The sequence below is a fragment of the Pygoscelis adeliae genome, unplaced genomic scaffold, assembly GCF_000699105.1.
Source record: "Pygoscelis adeliae isolate BGI_AS28 unplaced genomic scaffold, ASM69910v1 Scaffold36, whole genome shotgun sequence".
In the NCBI taxonomy this organism is placed as follows: Eukaryota; Metazoa; Chordata; class Aves; order Sphenisciformes; family Spheniscidae; genus Pygoscelis; species Pygoscelis adeliae.
The window spans coordinates 3909007-3923698 of NW_008824934.1; the positions used below are offsets into that span (position 1 = coordinate 3909007).

The 14692-nt window shown below is 40.8% G+C and overlaps 2 protein-coding genes across 2 annotated transcripts in view; one reads left to right on the forward strand and one right to left on the reverse strand.

Moving 5' to 3' along the window:
• The window catches only part of MTOR (mechanistic target of rapamycin (serine/threonine kinase)), a 67319-nt gene that overhangs the window by 35558 nt on the left and 17069 nt on the right, over positions 1-14692 (reverse strand). The window contains exons 25-27 of the mRNA XM_009325282.1: positions 14324-14466; positions 13002-13164; positions 12720-12865 (exon numbers count right to left, since the gene is read on the reverse strand). Of these exons, the coding sequence (XP_009323557.1) occupies positions 12720-12865; positions 13002-13164; positions 14324-14466 (452 nt within the window). The remainder of the gene's footprint in view (positions 1-12719; positions 12866-13001; positions 13165-14323; positions 14467-14692) is intronic.
• On the forward strand, positions 5445-10483 carry ANGPTL7 (angiopoietin-like 7). Its single transcript, XM_009325213.1, has 5 exons — positions 5445-5823; positions 7575-7675; positions 8006-8200; positions 9098-9296; positions 10314-10483. Exons 1-5 carry the CDS (start codon positions 5445-5447, stop codon positions 10481-10483), a joined length of 1044 nt encoding a protein of 347 aa, XP_009323488.1.

Sequence of the window (14692 nt, forward strand, 5' to 3'; positions counted from 1 at the left end):
CTTCCCATAAAAAATGAAAACCTGACGTTTAACAGACCCTTTTCAGGAGGTCCCAAGCCCATCTGTGAGGGAACACACACATTTCCTATTGCCAGAAAGCATCTCAAAACTTGGTAAAGAAACCTTATTTTTGCAATAAAGCAGCTTGTGTTCAAAGTCTAGACAAGAAGCCAAACTCTCCTTTTTTTTTGTCTCCCCAAGCTTGTTTAAAATGCTCCTCTATGTGACAGATTTTACCAACCTAAGTCAAGCTTGTTTTTCCTTCTGAAGAAGTGCTGAGAGCTTGCTTCTGGGATTAGAAGTGGAAGGCACTGCTACTTTGTGGATACTTTGGGGAACAGATAATCCTCTGGCACCAGGAATTGGCTTTGTTGGCCAGTTTCCCCAATTCTACAGTTTATTTGTGTTCAGGCATCCCTGAGTCCTTGATTCAGCAAACCTCAGAAAACAACCAATTGCCCTCCAAACAACTCCAAAACCCAATGCATTTCCATCATGCCACTAAAAATTATTCCCATGCTGGGAACAAATACATTTGAGAAACCAATACCAGCAAAGAGCCGTTTTCAACAAACAGTTGTGATGATTGACTGCTTACAGGCCAGAGTAGCAGCCCCTCCAGCTTTTCACAGCAAGGGCGCACCACATTGCTCGCAGGCATCAAAATTGGCCAAATTCCCAATCTTGATATAAATGCTTGCAAATTAAATAAAAACATTCATGAGCTTTGAAAGGAAAAGCAGTGAAAACCATTACAATAAAATTCTTAGTCAGCCCTGCTGCTCAGGCTGCAAAAGGTTTTCTATCACCTGTTCCTTATTAACCAGATTCAGTGAAGGCAGAGAAGAAAAAAAATTGCCAGGGAAGATATTTAGCAGAAAAAGGTGAAACACAGAGCCAGAGTCTTTGTGTATTGGTTATGCAAAGAAAGGACACATTAAATAAAAAAGATATTATAAATGATTGTAGGTGGTATCAGTATTTTGTTTCTCATCAGGCTCTCACTTGTTCCACCTGTTCCTATATAACTTCAGCAATTTACAATATTTGTGGTAGACAACAATTTTATTTGACTTTACTAGGGATTTAGTCATTACTGTAAAACTACAGCAGAGTGAATGTTAGAACATTTATGAGCATCTCCAAAAGCCAGAGGTGAATAGTTTCACACTTCCTGGGAGGGGAAAGCAGTATTTCACAGAGCTTTGACTCCTGCGATCTGCCGGCAGAGAGCTGATGAGAGCCTTTGCCATCTCAGCAAGCACCAGGAATGCTAGATTCTAAGCATTTGCCGGATGCATATTAAGGGTTTTGCAATGACTGGCTACCAAATAAATAGCCACAGGGCACTGAGCTTTTCTTCTTGTCTCAGCTTCATACACACCTGCCAGAACAGCTTCCCAGAGAAGACAGTAATTTAAACCCACCTCTCATTTAATCTGGCCCTCCAGGGACAAGAGCTATCTGGTTCTAAGCAAGTAATACTAATATACTTGAATTTGGTAACATCAACCGACATTATAAGCATAGGGTACATAATAACTACAACCATGTTTAGACTCAATTCTCCCAACCACTTCAAACCTACATTGTTAATGAAGTCAAAAAGGATTTGCCTCATGTTTTTGACTTTAGGATCTCATCTTTTTAGCTACCATGTTGCAGAATACTTCCACATACAAAATATGATGGAGGAAAACCAGGGCGATGGATTTCAGACCAAACGATAACTCCATTTCTCTTATCAGTATTGGGGGAAATGGGAAAATACGATGTCCTGGTTCCGGCTGGGGTAGAGTTAATTTCCTTCCTAGTAGCTGGTACAGTGCTGTGTTTTGGATTTAGCATGAGAATAAGGTGGTAACACACTGATGTTTTAGTTGTTGCTAAGCAGCGCTTACACTAGTCAAGGACTTTTCAGCTTCTCATGCCCTGCCAGTGAGAAGCTGGGAGGGGGCACAGCCAGGACAGCTGACCCAAACTGGCCAAAGGGATATTCCATACCATACGACGTCATGCTCAGTACATAAACTGGGGGGAGTTAGCCAGGGGGCGGCGACCACTGCTCCGGGACTGGCTGGGCATTGGTCAGCAGGTGGTGAGCAATTGCATTGTGCATCACTTATTTTGTATATTCTTCTATCATCATTATTATTATTATTTCCCTTCCCTTTCTGTCCTATTAAACTGTCTTTATCTCAACCCCACAAATTTTACTTCTCCCCCCCTCAATTCTCTTCCCCATCCCACTGGGGGCAGGGGAGTGAGCAAACGGCTGTGTGGTATTTAGCTGCCTGCCGGGTTTAACCACTACATAGGATTAGGACCCACTCAATAATCACGGAACTAGTTTCTCCCTAGCTATGCCCAAAACTATGCCTCTTTCCAAAATATAACAGGATCCTGAATTCAAGTTGTAAGTACACCAGTACGTAACAGTGGAACAGTTTCCTACAGACTGTCAACTTCTACAGCTGATCTAATCTGGCAATGACTAGCATCAGTAGCTATTGCTGCCTAAGTGATTACACTCAGTTCTCCATGGAACAGGGAAAGATTCATCTTTCAAATACTCATAAGAAGTCAAATTCCATTAAGGCTAAGGTCTCTGCCAAGAGAGATCTGTCTGCCCAAATCTCTCTTAATGCTTCCTCAAAAGTAATGACAGACAGGAAGATTTCCTGCATAATATGTCTGTTGTCACCCCCTTAGACAGAACAAAGTGAGAAAACAAAGAATTATTATCTCTGTTTTAAAACAGGTAAATCAAAGTACACAAAAGAAAGATGGCTTGCATTAGGATACACAAATCAGAGGCTGAACCCAAAATAAAACCCTGGCTGTCTCATTTCCAGTTAAATACTCCAGTTTAAATAGGGGATTTGGAGGCCTTTCTGCACTCTTTCATAACGTCTATGTGCAACAGAGAGTTTGGCTGAATCCTGGATCTTTCCAAAATTTGTATCAAGAGGGAATGCGTGGACCTACAAGTGGCTCCCCTCTTCCACGTCTGTCCCGCATGATGTGAGTGTGTATGAAATTCAGACTGTACAAGACAGAAGTTATGGCGAGTGAGAGCAGCAGTAGAATGGATCGAAGTCCTATGTAACACGATGGGGATGTTAGCAGGGTGGCTTTTTGGGGGCAGAGAAGCCAGAGTGTGGCCTGTACTATTCTTCGTTCCAACTTTGACAAAAACACGTTTCTCATCACAGGAAGCCTGAGAAGAATTTGCCCCTGGGAATGACAGAAGCTCCAGCTGGAAGAGGGCTCAGACAGGATTAGAAGCAGAACAAAAAGGGCAGACTTTCATCCATGTGCAGTGGCACTTTCTAGTCTGAAGTATAAAAGGCAATTTTGCTATGGAAGGTTTCTGGAATGTCCATGACAACACTGTGACTGAAGCCTATGGTCTGCTGTGGAGGTATCCTCAGTACTTTAATCAAATTGTACTTGCCTATCTCCAGCAGTATCTCAGGCCACCAATACCACACAGTAGCCTTGCCAGCTGATACTACAGACTACAGTGGTTTCTGCCTGAAGTACAGCACAGAGGCAGTCACCCACAATGAAACTCAAGATGCTCATGCTGTCTGTTTGGAGATGTCTAATTCTGGCCTCCTCCAAAAGATCACCTCTTCCTCCTCTAAGAAAATTCAGGTTTATGAAACATCTGTATTCATATTCCACCCCTTCAGTGCTTTGATGCTTTCATCTTCCTAAATCTTTGCACCCTGTGGGGTCTCTCATTACTGTTCTGCAGAAAAACTATTAGCCAGCTGTGGTGCAAATCAGAGGCAGAAACAAAGCATCTACCAACAAGCGTAACAAGGCTAAGGAGGAAGAGAAACTGTACCAACAAGAAATTGTGCTTCCTATTTCTCTGAAAGTAGATGTCAGATCAGCAAGGCTTTTCTAATCTTTTCTAATTAAGCAGAAATCCCGCAGCCACTTTGGATCAGCAAAAGAAGTCTAGGTGGGATAGCATGTCTCAGTTGGGTTTGTCCTTATTTTCTTTGTTAAAGGAGCAAGATTAGCTTTCTTTTGTTTTCTTGGACACCAAGAAGCTTTAATGGCATTTACCCCAGGAACAGATACATGAGCCATTTACTCCTTCACGCGCATCTTATCTCTGCCAGTTACCGCAATCAGAAACTTTGCAGGAAGATTCAAGAACCCACATGTCAGGCAATTACAGAGCAGCTGGCCTGTGGAGAAACAACTTATCCGTAAGGATCTAGAACAAAAGTTGCAGACCTTTTGCAAAAGGCTGCACCATTGCTGAAACAGTTCTACTTGGAGACCAAACAGCTATAATCAGCTTTTGAACTGTTAAAAGATATAGGAGACTGGAAATCACTATCTCAGCCAGCTGATACTTGACCTATACTCTGAATGTCTAAAGATTTAAGATTTACTCTTAAACCTATGCTTCATGTAACTGTGGACATTTTAATTACCCATAGATTTTCCTCTCTTAAAATCCTGTTAATAAACTGGCCTCCATAATAGTGGAGTTAGACCAATCACATTGCCTGCAAAAAACCCACCTCTTATCAATTTTAAGTAGACTGTCTTTCAGCATTACTTAATGTCTTTTCACTTGTCCACTATGAGTAAACACAGGCATGGGTTTTGACTTACATACTTTGCAGACTTCTTTCCATCCCACCCTCAGATATCCCATCTCTAAGAACAGCACTGAATGCTACAAAACAAATAGTGCAGAAACACCGGAGTCCAGAGAGAGGAGGATTAGATGCTGACTGATGAATTTGCTAAAATATTATCTAAATTAAGAAACATTGCAAGCACAGTTACTCCCTACGACTTCTGGGGAATATATTAGTAGGACTTGTTGCAGCTAGGGCTGGCTACCTGCTAGGGAGTTACCTTCCTTGAACTTCTATAAACTCATCCTGTTTGGACAGCCTTTTCACATTCTGGACCTCTAATGCTGTTATGTTACTGAAGTGCCAGAAGTAGTCACCAAGAGGGCTACAATCCAATAGGCAGTAATTGCTGGAAACTCTTCTCATTTCATAGCCCTCTCCCACACCCCTTCCAGACAGAACTGAGTGAAGTCTCTCTTGCTCTCCCCAACCTTTCTTGGCTGAAACCTGTTCCAATTTCACCCTGTAAACACCTGATATGAACAGATGAACTGGGAGGGGCCAGGAAGCTCTTCATAGCTTCAGGGGGGTGGAGGTAAACAGAAAAATAGTATATAAGATGCTTTGAGACAGACTTCCAAAGTGCATAGACTCTGACAGGAGGGGTCTGAAAAAAAGCTACTTCTTCAGGCTCCACCTTCAGAGACTCACTTCATTGGAAGAAAGCTAGGTACCGGTCTGCTGTAGCACTTGCAGAAAGTTTCATACCTATCCCAGCTGCATTCAGACTACCCGCAGTCAGCTGGAAGTTTTCTGTTGCTGTAAGCAAAAATGCCAGCAAGATCCACTGCTCAGCTGGCATGGCTCTGCATTGTCACTGTGTCTGTGGCAATCTATCCAGCACTGCTGCAGAAGCCTCCTAAAAGGAGAACAATCAATGGGAACTCGCAGTCCAAGATGACAGGCTGCTGCGATGAAATTAAGGAGCTCAAGTTGCAAGTAGCCAACCTGAGCAGAATGCTACAAGAGCTAAGCAAGAAGCAGGAAGGCGACTGGGTGAACGTGATCATGCAGGTGATGGAGCTTGAAGGGAGCACCAAGCAGATGGAGTCCCGCCTCATTGATGCAGAGAGCAAATACTCCGAAATGAACAACCAGATAGATATCATGCAACTCCAGGCAGCTCAGACGGTCACACAAACTTCAGCTGGTAAGAAGGGAGTCGCCAAGCTCCCACATACACCTCTTAATGCACAAAGTGAACTAATGACTAGTTCTTAATGCTAGTGTGTCCCACTAATGTCATTAGCAAGTATGCATACTGAATACTTCTGCTTAAAGTATTTCTGTAGGCAGGTGATCCTGAGAAAACTAGTTTGAATTTACCTGTCAAAAGTCCAAAGATCCAGCTGTATTTTAATATCTGTATGTCTGTTATCAGGGATTGGAAAAACTGAACAGGTACTGTATTTGTACAGTGAGGAACTCAGTCTAATATTTCATTTTCTGAGCACTACAGTACCCATCCAAAAAGAAAGGGAGCTGGCTTTGTCAGGGAATGGCTCTGGCAGTAATACCCTCTGAGTTCACAGTGCTGACAGGGGACTAGAAGTTGGTAAAACAATTAGAAACGCTCTCCAAGCATTACTGGAGATTTGTAACTGTATCTTCACTCTGCTTCAGAGATAGTCGTAAAAGAGTGATTCATTTTTTGAATGATAATTCTCAAAAATTCAAGGCTGTAGACAATGAAAGATGCAAACTGTGTTCTGGCTAGGCTTATATCAGAGTTAAGTTGTTCAAAATTCTCTCTTCCCTGAGGGAAAATTTCACTGCACACAGTGATTGCACAGGCCTGTACTAAACATGGAATGCAGGTGCATTTTGTAGGTCAGCTACCCGTAAAGCCACTCCTAAAAGAAAGTGTGATTTTTGTTGATTTTTCTCTTAATATGACATTCACTGCAACAAGCTTAAAACTTCCTTAAAAAGAAACTGCTGTTGTTTGGGACAACTGGGTTTGCCAAAAGACTTCATTTGGATTTTTTTGTTTTTTTTAAATGCAAAGGAAAAACTTCTAAATCTATTTACTAAATAATTCTTAGAAAAAGTTCCACTTGGCTAGTTTTGACACACCACTGTTTACAGTAGGTCTTAAACAAAAATTATACCATAATGAATCTCTTTGGAGCTGTAGTAAAGGTTTGGAAAAAAAATACAGTAACACACAGAAGAAACCGGTCCAGAAGTTATTTAAAACAGACGTGTCTCACCTCACCAGGTAAGATACATTTAGTCTGTACTGAACTAAAAACTGTCAGAATGCATAAAGCCTTGCTTCAGCTAGTTTATCTTCCTCAGAAGAATAGCTGTGCATTTTAACATCTTCAAGTCAGCTCTTGCACCGGGAGGAAAGGAGGCTTGCAGAGACCGACAGATTGACTGCAGCTAAAAGCCACCATCTCTGTCACAGGCTCTAGTGCAAGAAGCGTTGAGCAAATATGCCTCATCTGCAAACTTGGCTAACCTGTTCAAGCACACAATCAAAACAGGCATCTGGCAGCAGGCCTAACCATTCTATTAGATAAGCCTTTATTTGGGAGGGGGACAGCAAATATATACCTTTTTACCTTCCAGCACACACACACACACACACACACACAGTAGCAATGTGAAGAGAAAGCAGAGATGTCTCTTTGGATAGGAGAGGTAAAAAAAACAAAACAAAACAAAACCACCCACAAAAAACCCCCCAAAACATCATGAAGTCCCAGTGCTACAACCTTTTTCCAATGCATGCATTGATCAAAACTAAATCATATCAGGAAAACATTAGGCTTGTGGGAAGTTGTCTTCACCGAATTACTCCTTGTATTACAAACTAAGCTTTACAGAAACCACACTTACAGGGGAGTTGTTCTTGCTGTTCAGATTCTTACTTTCTGGTTCTGATTCAAGTAGATGCTGTCTATGACTGCTCATCACTTTACCAGAGGAACTACCGAATCTCTGGTGTTTACAAGCTACCTCCTGATGAATTTTTGGGGAGTCCAGATCTGGAGGTAAGGATGTCAAGTACACAATGTGTATTACATGTCTTTTCAAATATAGTCAAGAAATCACTTATCTACCATAGAGATGAAAAGCGCACATACTGAGTTATGATACCCTGCACTTCGAATCAGCATCTTTATGTAGGCAAACTTCAAAAAAAAAAATTTAAGAGGGAAAACAGAAAAAGGGTTCATTTAATAATTTTTTTCCATTACTTTTAAACAAAACAGGAATTTCTTCAAGTTGTGAAATCTGGAACAATGTCTTGTCTTGTGTTAAGAGAATTGAACCATCCTAAGTCTACTGACAAGTAAACACTGCCTTTTTTCCTGTTCTAGGTATTCTGTGACATGGAGACAGATGGAGGCGGCTGGACTATCATCCAAAGACGTAAAGTTGGTTTGACATCTTTCAACAGGGACTGGAAACAATACAGGGAAGGATTTGGCAATATTCGGGGAGATTTTTGGCTGGGAAATGAAAATATCTACCGACTTTCAAGACGCCCCACTGTTCTGCGAGTGGAGTTGGAGGTAATTAATAAGCTCTTAATTTCATCAGCAAAAGGTTTTTTGTACAAAGTGATTCTCCAGTAGCAGATACCATCTCCTATCTCTATAGGAGGCCCAAAGAACTTGCATGCTTTAATTACAGGAGAAGGAGGTAGGATAGATCTAGTGATACATTCAAGGACAAGACAGAACTATGTTCTCCACCATGCAAAGTCAGCAGGACAACCTTCTGTCTGCATATAGATTGTGTCTTAGGGAACATGTGGGGCTCTAGAGAATCCTGCGAAACCCACTGCAGACAGAGATCGAACTGCTGACCACCTCAGATTTAAAGATTCACAGAGATGCCCCATAAAGTTTTAAAGACTCCGAGACTTTTCCTTTTGCAGCACTTCCTTCCAGCCTGTGTACAAAAGAGTTTGCACTGTGTTATCCCAAAACAATTTCTACAGTCTACTAAAGGCTTGGGTTTGACTTAGACTAGTTTATAGCTGGTACAATAGCTTTGAGGGATGGGATATGTACAACGGAAAAAGTGAGCTGAAAGGCTTTATGTCTATAAGTCACTGTTTCAGAGAGGAAAAAATAAAACACCTACTTGAGGCAGCAAACTGTGAGACAAGGATGTTGAATGCAAGAGCTGTGCACCAGGTTTCCATACATATTGTTTAATACCAGTGCAGATAAGACTTGGAAATATGATGCTTTGCTCTGGAAAGTTTCTTTGCCTTAACAGATAAGTTTCTGCAGTCTGAGACAGAAAAAAAACTCATGAAAAATCTAGGATTGAGAAAAGATAGGCAACATGCACTGTATATAACCATAGTTATATGAGTTACATATATATGTATACACATGAGAGTCTTTTCATAACTATTCTATAATAGCACCTATTTCTTCTTCATTGTTCTGTGGCAGGACTGGGAAGGTAACATACGCTATGCGCAATATAAGCAATTCACGCTGAGCAACGAAATAAATAGCTATCGTCTTTTTGTGGGGAACTACACTGGCAACACAGGGCGCGATTCCCTAAGGTACCACAACAACACAGCCTTCAGCACAAAGGACAAGGACAATGACAAGTGCGTGGATGACTGCGCCCAGTTCCGTAAAGGTAAAACACACAAACACTTTCCTGTCCTGAGAGAACTGCCTGGGTAATCTGTAAAGAGCCCAACTCCCTCTTTCCAAGTAACTAGTAAGTAGCATCTGGATGGCAAATCAAGGGTAAGATGAACAATTATGGAATACACACTTATTGGTTATGTGGGAAATCTGGCAGTTAAAGCTGATTTACAGAGCCAGACTGTATGTTATAGACATCAGTACTCTTCAAATGATTTAGTGTATGCTGTCACCTACACATACTGTTATCCAGACCATTATGCGTACCTGCAATCTGCCAGACTATCTCAAATGTTGATCCAATTCAGTCATGCAGGAAGTTATTCCTGTATATCTAGGTTTTTGTTTTTTCTTACATTTTTATGAGGTTTCAAGTTCTAATATTAGGGACTTGTAATTATTCTCCTACATTATTATCCTACATGTACCTCAAGGTTCAACCTGTATTCTAATCTTTATTCCTACTCTATTAAGAGCCTCTAATGAGGTTACTCTCTTCGTTCAATTTATCTTTATATGAGGTCTGTCACAAAGATAATTGTCTTCATTGCATCTTGCCCTTTATTTTTAATTTCCCCATTGTGCCCCCATGCAAGATGCAAATAAAATTGCTGACATCAGTCTCAGTAAAATAGCGCAGCTTACTTGCAGAGTCCAGAAACATTTTCAACACCTTAAAATGCCCAAGCTAAGAACCCAAATTCATTTCCTATGCTAACTCTCAGCCTCAGAGACAGAAACTTGTCAAGGAAATATTCTAAGGGGAATGAGCAACTGAATGAAAAGCTACTGGACTAATTTGACTATGTAACTGTAAAGCCTTTATGTATTTAGTATCTGTGTTAAGTTTTGAATTTACCTGCAATCCCAGCTATTAGGGCCATAGGCTCCAGGGATTAAATGCTGCATTCTGATCACTCTCTTCAGGGAAGAACAATAATTCTTATTATTAATACAAAACAAACCTGTTCCTCATCAGGAATCTATTCATTTGCTTTCTGAAAAGGTGGATATTGGTACAACTGCTGCACAGATTCCAATCTGAACGGGGTTTACTACCGCAAAGGAGAACACACCAAGAACATGGATGGCATCACCTGGTATGGATGGCACGGATCAACCTATTCACTGAAGAGAGTTGAGATGAAGATCCGTCCAGAGGATTTCAAACCGTAGAGGGAACCAATATTTGATTGTACAGCTACACGATGCCACTGCACAGAAGGTGGGCAACGGACAGCTCAAAATCAGCCAAATAATTGTTCATTTCATTTAATACGTGCAACAGCTACATACTGGCTATGTACACACACAAACACTAAGGCACATTAAGCACCAGCCACAGCCACTGGTATTATCAGGGCTCAGACTTACTTCCTCCTCTTCAGGCTCTTTCCAAAGGGAAACATACTGTGTTACAATAGGTTAGAACAGAATGCACTTACAGCACCTTCAGAAAACCTACTGGTGTGTTTTCACTAGCATTGACTAGTGAGTTGCCTTAGTATTAAGCAGCCAGACAGGGACCGAAAAAAGAAAGCCTCCTTGTTACCTTTCCTTCAGTGTCTAGAGTAAGCATTGCTGAGTAACTCCTTCCAAGAGGGACTCAAATCACAAAAATGACATACCCATTTCAAGCCAGAGGAATCAATCAGAAGTGTCCCTGATGCACCTTTCTTTAGTGTATAGTAAGTGACTTACATTCCCACAGAGGAAAAATGAAGCTCAAAAATTTTGGATTAATTAGTATTGCCCAGGTCCTCTCCTGAAGTTTTACTGCCATCTCCTGCTGCTGCCTCAAATAAGTCCCCATAGAGGGCTGCACCCAGCAGATAGTAACCCTGGAGGAAGGATTTGTCCCATATGCTCTGTGACGTTTATTCCTATCCACAGATCACCTAAAGGTTGATAAACTAGAAAGCAACTTTCTGGGCTGCCACCAGATTATGTTCAGGTTAGAATATAAGTGTGCTATATGTCAGTAAGACTAAAGAGAGAACAGCAGGTTAGCAAAAAAATCCAGACCCAGCCACCCAGCCAAAAAACTCCACTCCAACACTTCGAACCACTGTATCCATGAGCAAAACACTAGTACGTACCACAGAATCCATAAGTGCCAAAAGTTACTCAAATGTAAGGGACTGTTTGCTAGCATACCACGCTGAGGAATATTAAAATCTGTTCTGAAAAACCACCCCAATTACAAGTTACCTAGAGATGTTATGTCAAAAATCAGTATGTTTCTCCCTTACATAACAGTGTTAAAAACAACAGTTAAAAAGGAAAGAGATGCCTCCTGTAGCCATAACGTTATTTGAGTATATTGAAAGAGATAGTTATAGTTAATATATCTATTTTTATTCACCTTAAAGAGAGTTTGAATCTAATTTAAATTGTTCAGTCTTGTATGAAATGGGAGATAAAGGTGTCTTGGGAACTGCCTTACATATGTTTGACTATTCATACTGTAAATTTCAACTGTGTGGAACTATAGTTGGAACTATTTTAACTGTGGTCTACAAAATAGATTTTTAAAGGTTTCTAAACTTTTAAAGGTTTCTAAACTTTTTCATTTCTAATAAATTGTCTGTCATTTTTAATCCTGCTTTACTTCAAGTCTTTGCTCCTTAACTTGCTCTTTGATACACAAAGAAGCAGCTGCACAAGTGATTGAGGCCAGGAAAGGGAATACGCCAAATTCTGTATTTTCCTCAGAAAAACAAGAGAGGACAAAGGATGAAAGAATAAAAGAGGGGAAAAAAAACAGGAAAGCACAACTCCAAGGAAGTAGGAGGGCTGAAAAATTCACTGCATACAGACAAAACTAAGTTTTTCTCAACCAAAATCAATTTGTCCATCTCACACAGAGTTAACATTTCTGTGACATGAAACTGAGATTCATGTTTGAAAACATGTAGCTTAGTACCAAACCCTGTGCAGGTATTTCAGGCTAACATCTTTCTGGTTGACAAAGCTCAGGAAACAATACACTCTTATTATAATATCTTCTATTTGACATATGAAGAATGAGACCTATCTAAGCTAGATGAGCAGAATTTGATGAGAAATTTTAATTAAGAACTTCAGCTTTTCTGGCTTATTTATACGTAGGTGTAGAAATCTCTCTCATCTAACTTACAGCCACTCCACGGCATCCCATATCGAACCTGAAGGGTGAGAGGTGAAAATAAGACAACTCCACTTTTTCCTGCACAACTTCCCCCAGCTTCTATCATAATTTTAACCGCATAATAGAAGGGCAGAACTCAGCAGCTAGGAGTATACATATGCAAGCCTACAACATCATCTTGTGGCAGAGAGTGAAATCCTAAGAATTGTCTAGATTCATCCTGATGGTATCCTAAATTGGGTACTGATGCCAGAGCAGAAGTCTCATCAGGTGCAGTCTTACCTGATGAGAGACTCTAGAATGGCCGGGGTGGGACCCTTTTGAAATTCCAGCTCCTTGTAGTGAAGGGCCTTGGCATATGCTCGGCATTTTGCAGCTCTTTCCCCCAGGAGGACAATGCCATTATCATCTCTCAAAGGCAGTGGACCCTGGGTAGAAGCACATACATCAAAAGCAGGATGAGTATAAGAAAGAAGAAACTACGCATGAACTCTTCACACCCTTTCCATAGACATCAGCCAGCTAGCCAGCATTAGAAAAAGGGTAGCCTAATGGCATCTCTACCTTGTCACTGTGTTCCATGAATTCTGCCAAGTTCAGCAGTGTCTGAGTGACTTCTGCAATGTCCTGAGAAGTCAGGGCCAATTCAATGCTTCGGATCAGCTCATCCTGCTGGTCTTCATTCAGTTCAGACCAGCATGAAACGAAAGCAGCATTGAAGAGATCTCTGAGAAGGAAAACAGGAGACAGTGAGAGGTAGGGATTCATTATTCATGAGAAAAAGTCTATTTGACAGTGGGCTTGCCTTCTTATTCAGAGAAAGAGCTACAAAACGCATTTATATGTCTACCTGCAATAAATAGTGATTAGTTTTTCTAAAGCTAACTTCTGTACCAAATACTTAGTGAAACGTGCATTTGAAAAATATATAATAGGATGATATACTACAATAGTAGAAATATTGTATATCATATGCTAGCAAGTATTTTAGGCTAGAACAAACTCTTCATAGCAGCAAGGATGCTCTTCTCGTCCGCTATGAGGAAACAGGCCTAGTCTGTCTTAGATCACAAGTGAATGTAGTGAAAAAGATGATTGTACATTTCTCTGGACACACGTGCTGCAACACTTGTGTTTTCTGTGCTCACTAGAGGACTGCAATAGCTGGAGTTTGAATTAGTGGCAAAGCTACAGGAGGAAAGGTGATGAAAAACAGGTACAGTGACAGCCCTTGTCACTGCTAGTACTGTGGAGAAATACTGTGGGATGGGTTTGAGATGCACGGAGTATACATGGAGAATGCTAGCATTACCTCTGACTACCTAGAAATTGCTGACTTTTCATCATGCTGTTTGCCCTTCTACTTAAAAAATGATAAAACTCACATTAAGACAAAATTAAACCAGGAATGAACACTTTTCTAACAGCAGTAGTCAGATTCATATGCACTGAGATGACAAGTGTATATCATCAAGAAGAGATAAACAGGCAACTGCTTACAGAACCTCAAAGTTTCTCCAGACATACTGGTTGCAAAAGAAATAAAGCACTGCGGCTTATTCCACTCAGAGGCATTTTTATTCACCCACAGTAGATCCTCGAAACTACTTCATACTCTACTGTGTTTCCAGCTTCACTTTTCCGTGCCTTATGTTATTTCTAGACTAATATGCAGAATTCCACTGAAAGATTTTGTGCACATCACAGAGCAGCCAACTGGGAAGGGTGGAAATGAAATCAAGTTGCCAGCTATTTGATTTGTCCCAAAGCAGGAACTATCTCTATATATAGAACCTAAGAGCTTTTAAGTAATTTTCTTTTTCCTTATAATATCTGGCTTGCATCTGCAATTTCAAGTGATCCGAAAAAAAACAGAATTACTCTACCGAGCCATAGGATTATATGCCTGAGCCAGGGCCCAGCATGAGCGCAAGGATGGCGAGGAGGAATCTTTCAGTAGCTCCAAACTCAGTCTTCTTAACCATTCCAACCAGTCATCTTTGGAAACTCTTCTTGCTGCTCCCCAGGCCTGCAGTACAAAAGCAAGACAATTCAACTACCAAATGAAGCACTATCCAAAAGCAGAAGAAATCCATCAGCAGGCAGTCTTACTTCTTTACAGCTCCAGACCACATTGATGAGATTCCCTGTTCAATTCCCTGAAGTCTGCTACCTTTACCAGATAATTTGCAGTACTTCAGTCTCATTTCTAAGAAATCTTCCCAAAACGTATTTCTGTCATGACATGCCAAGTA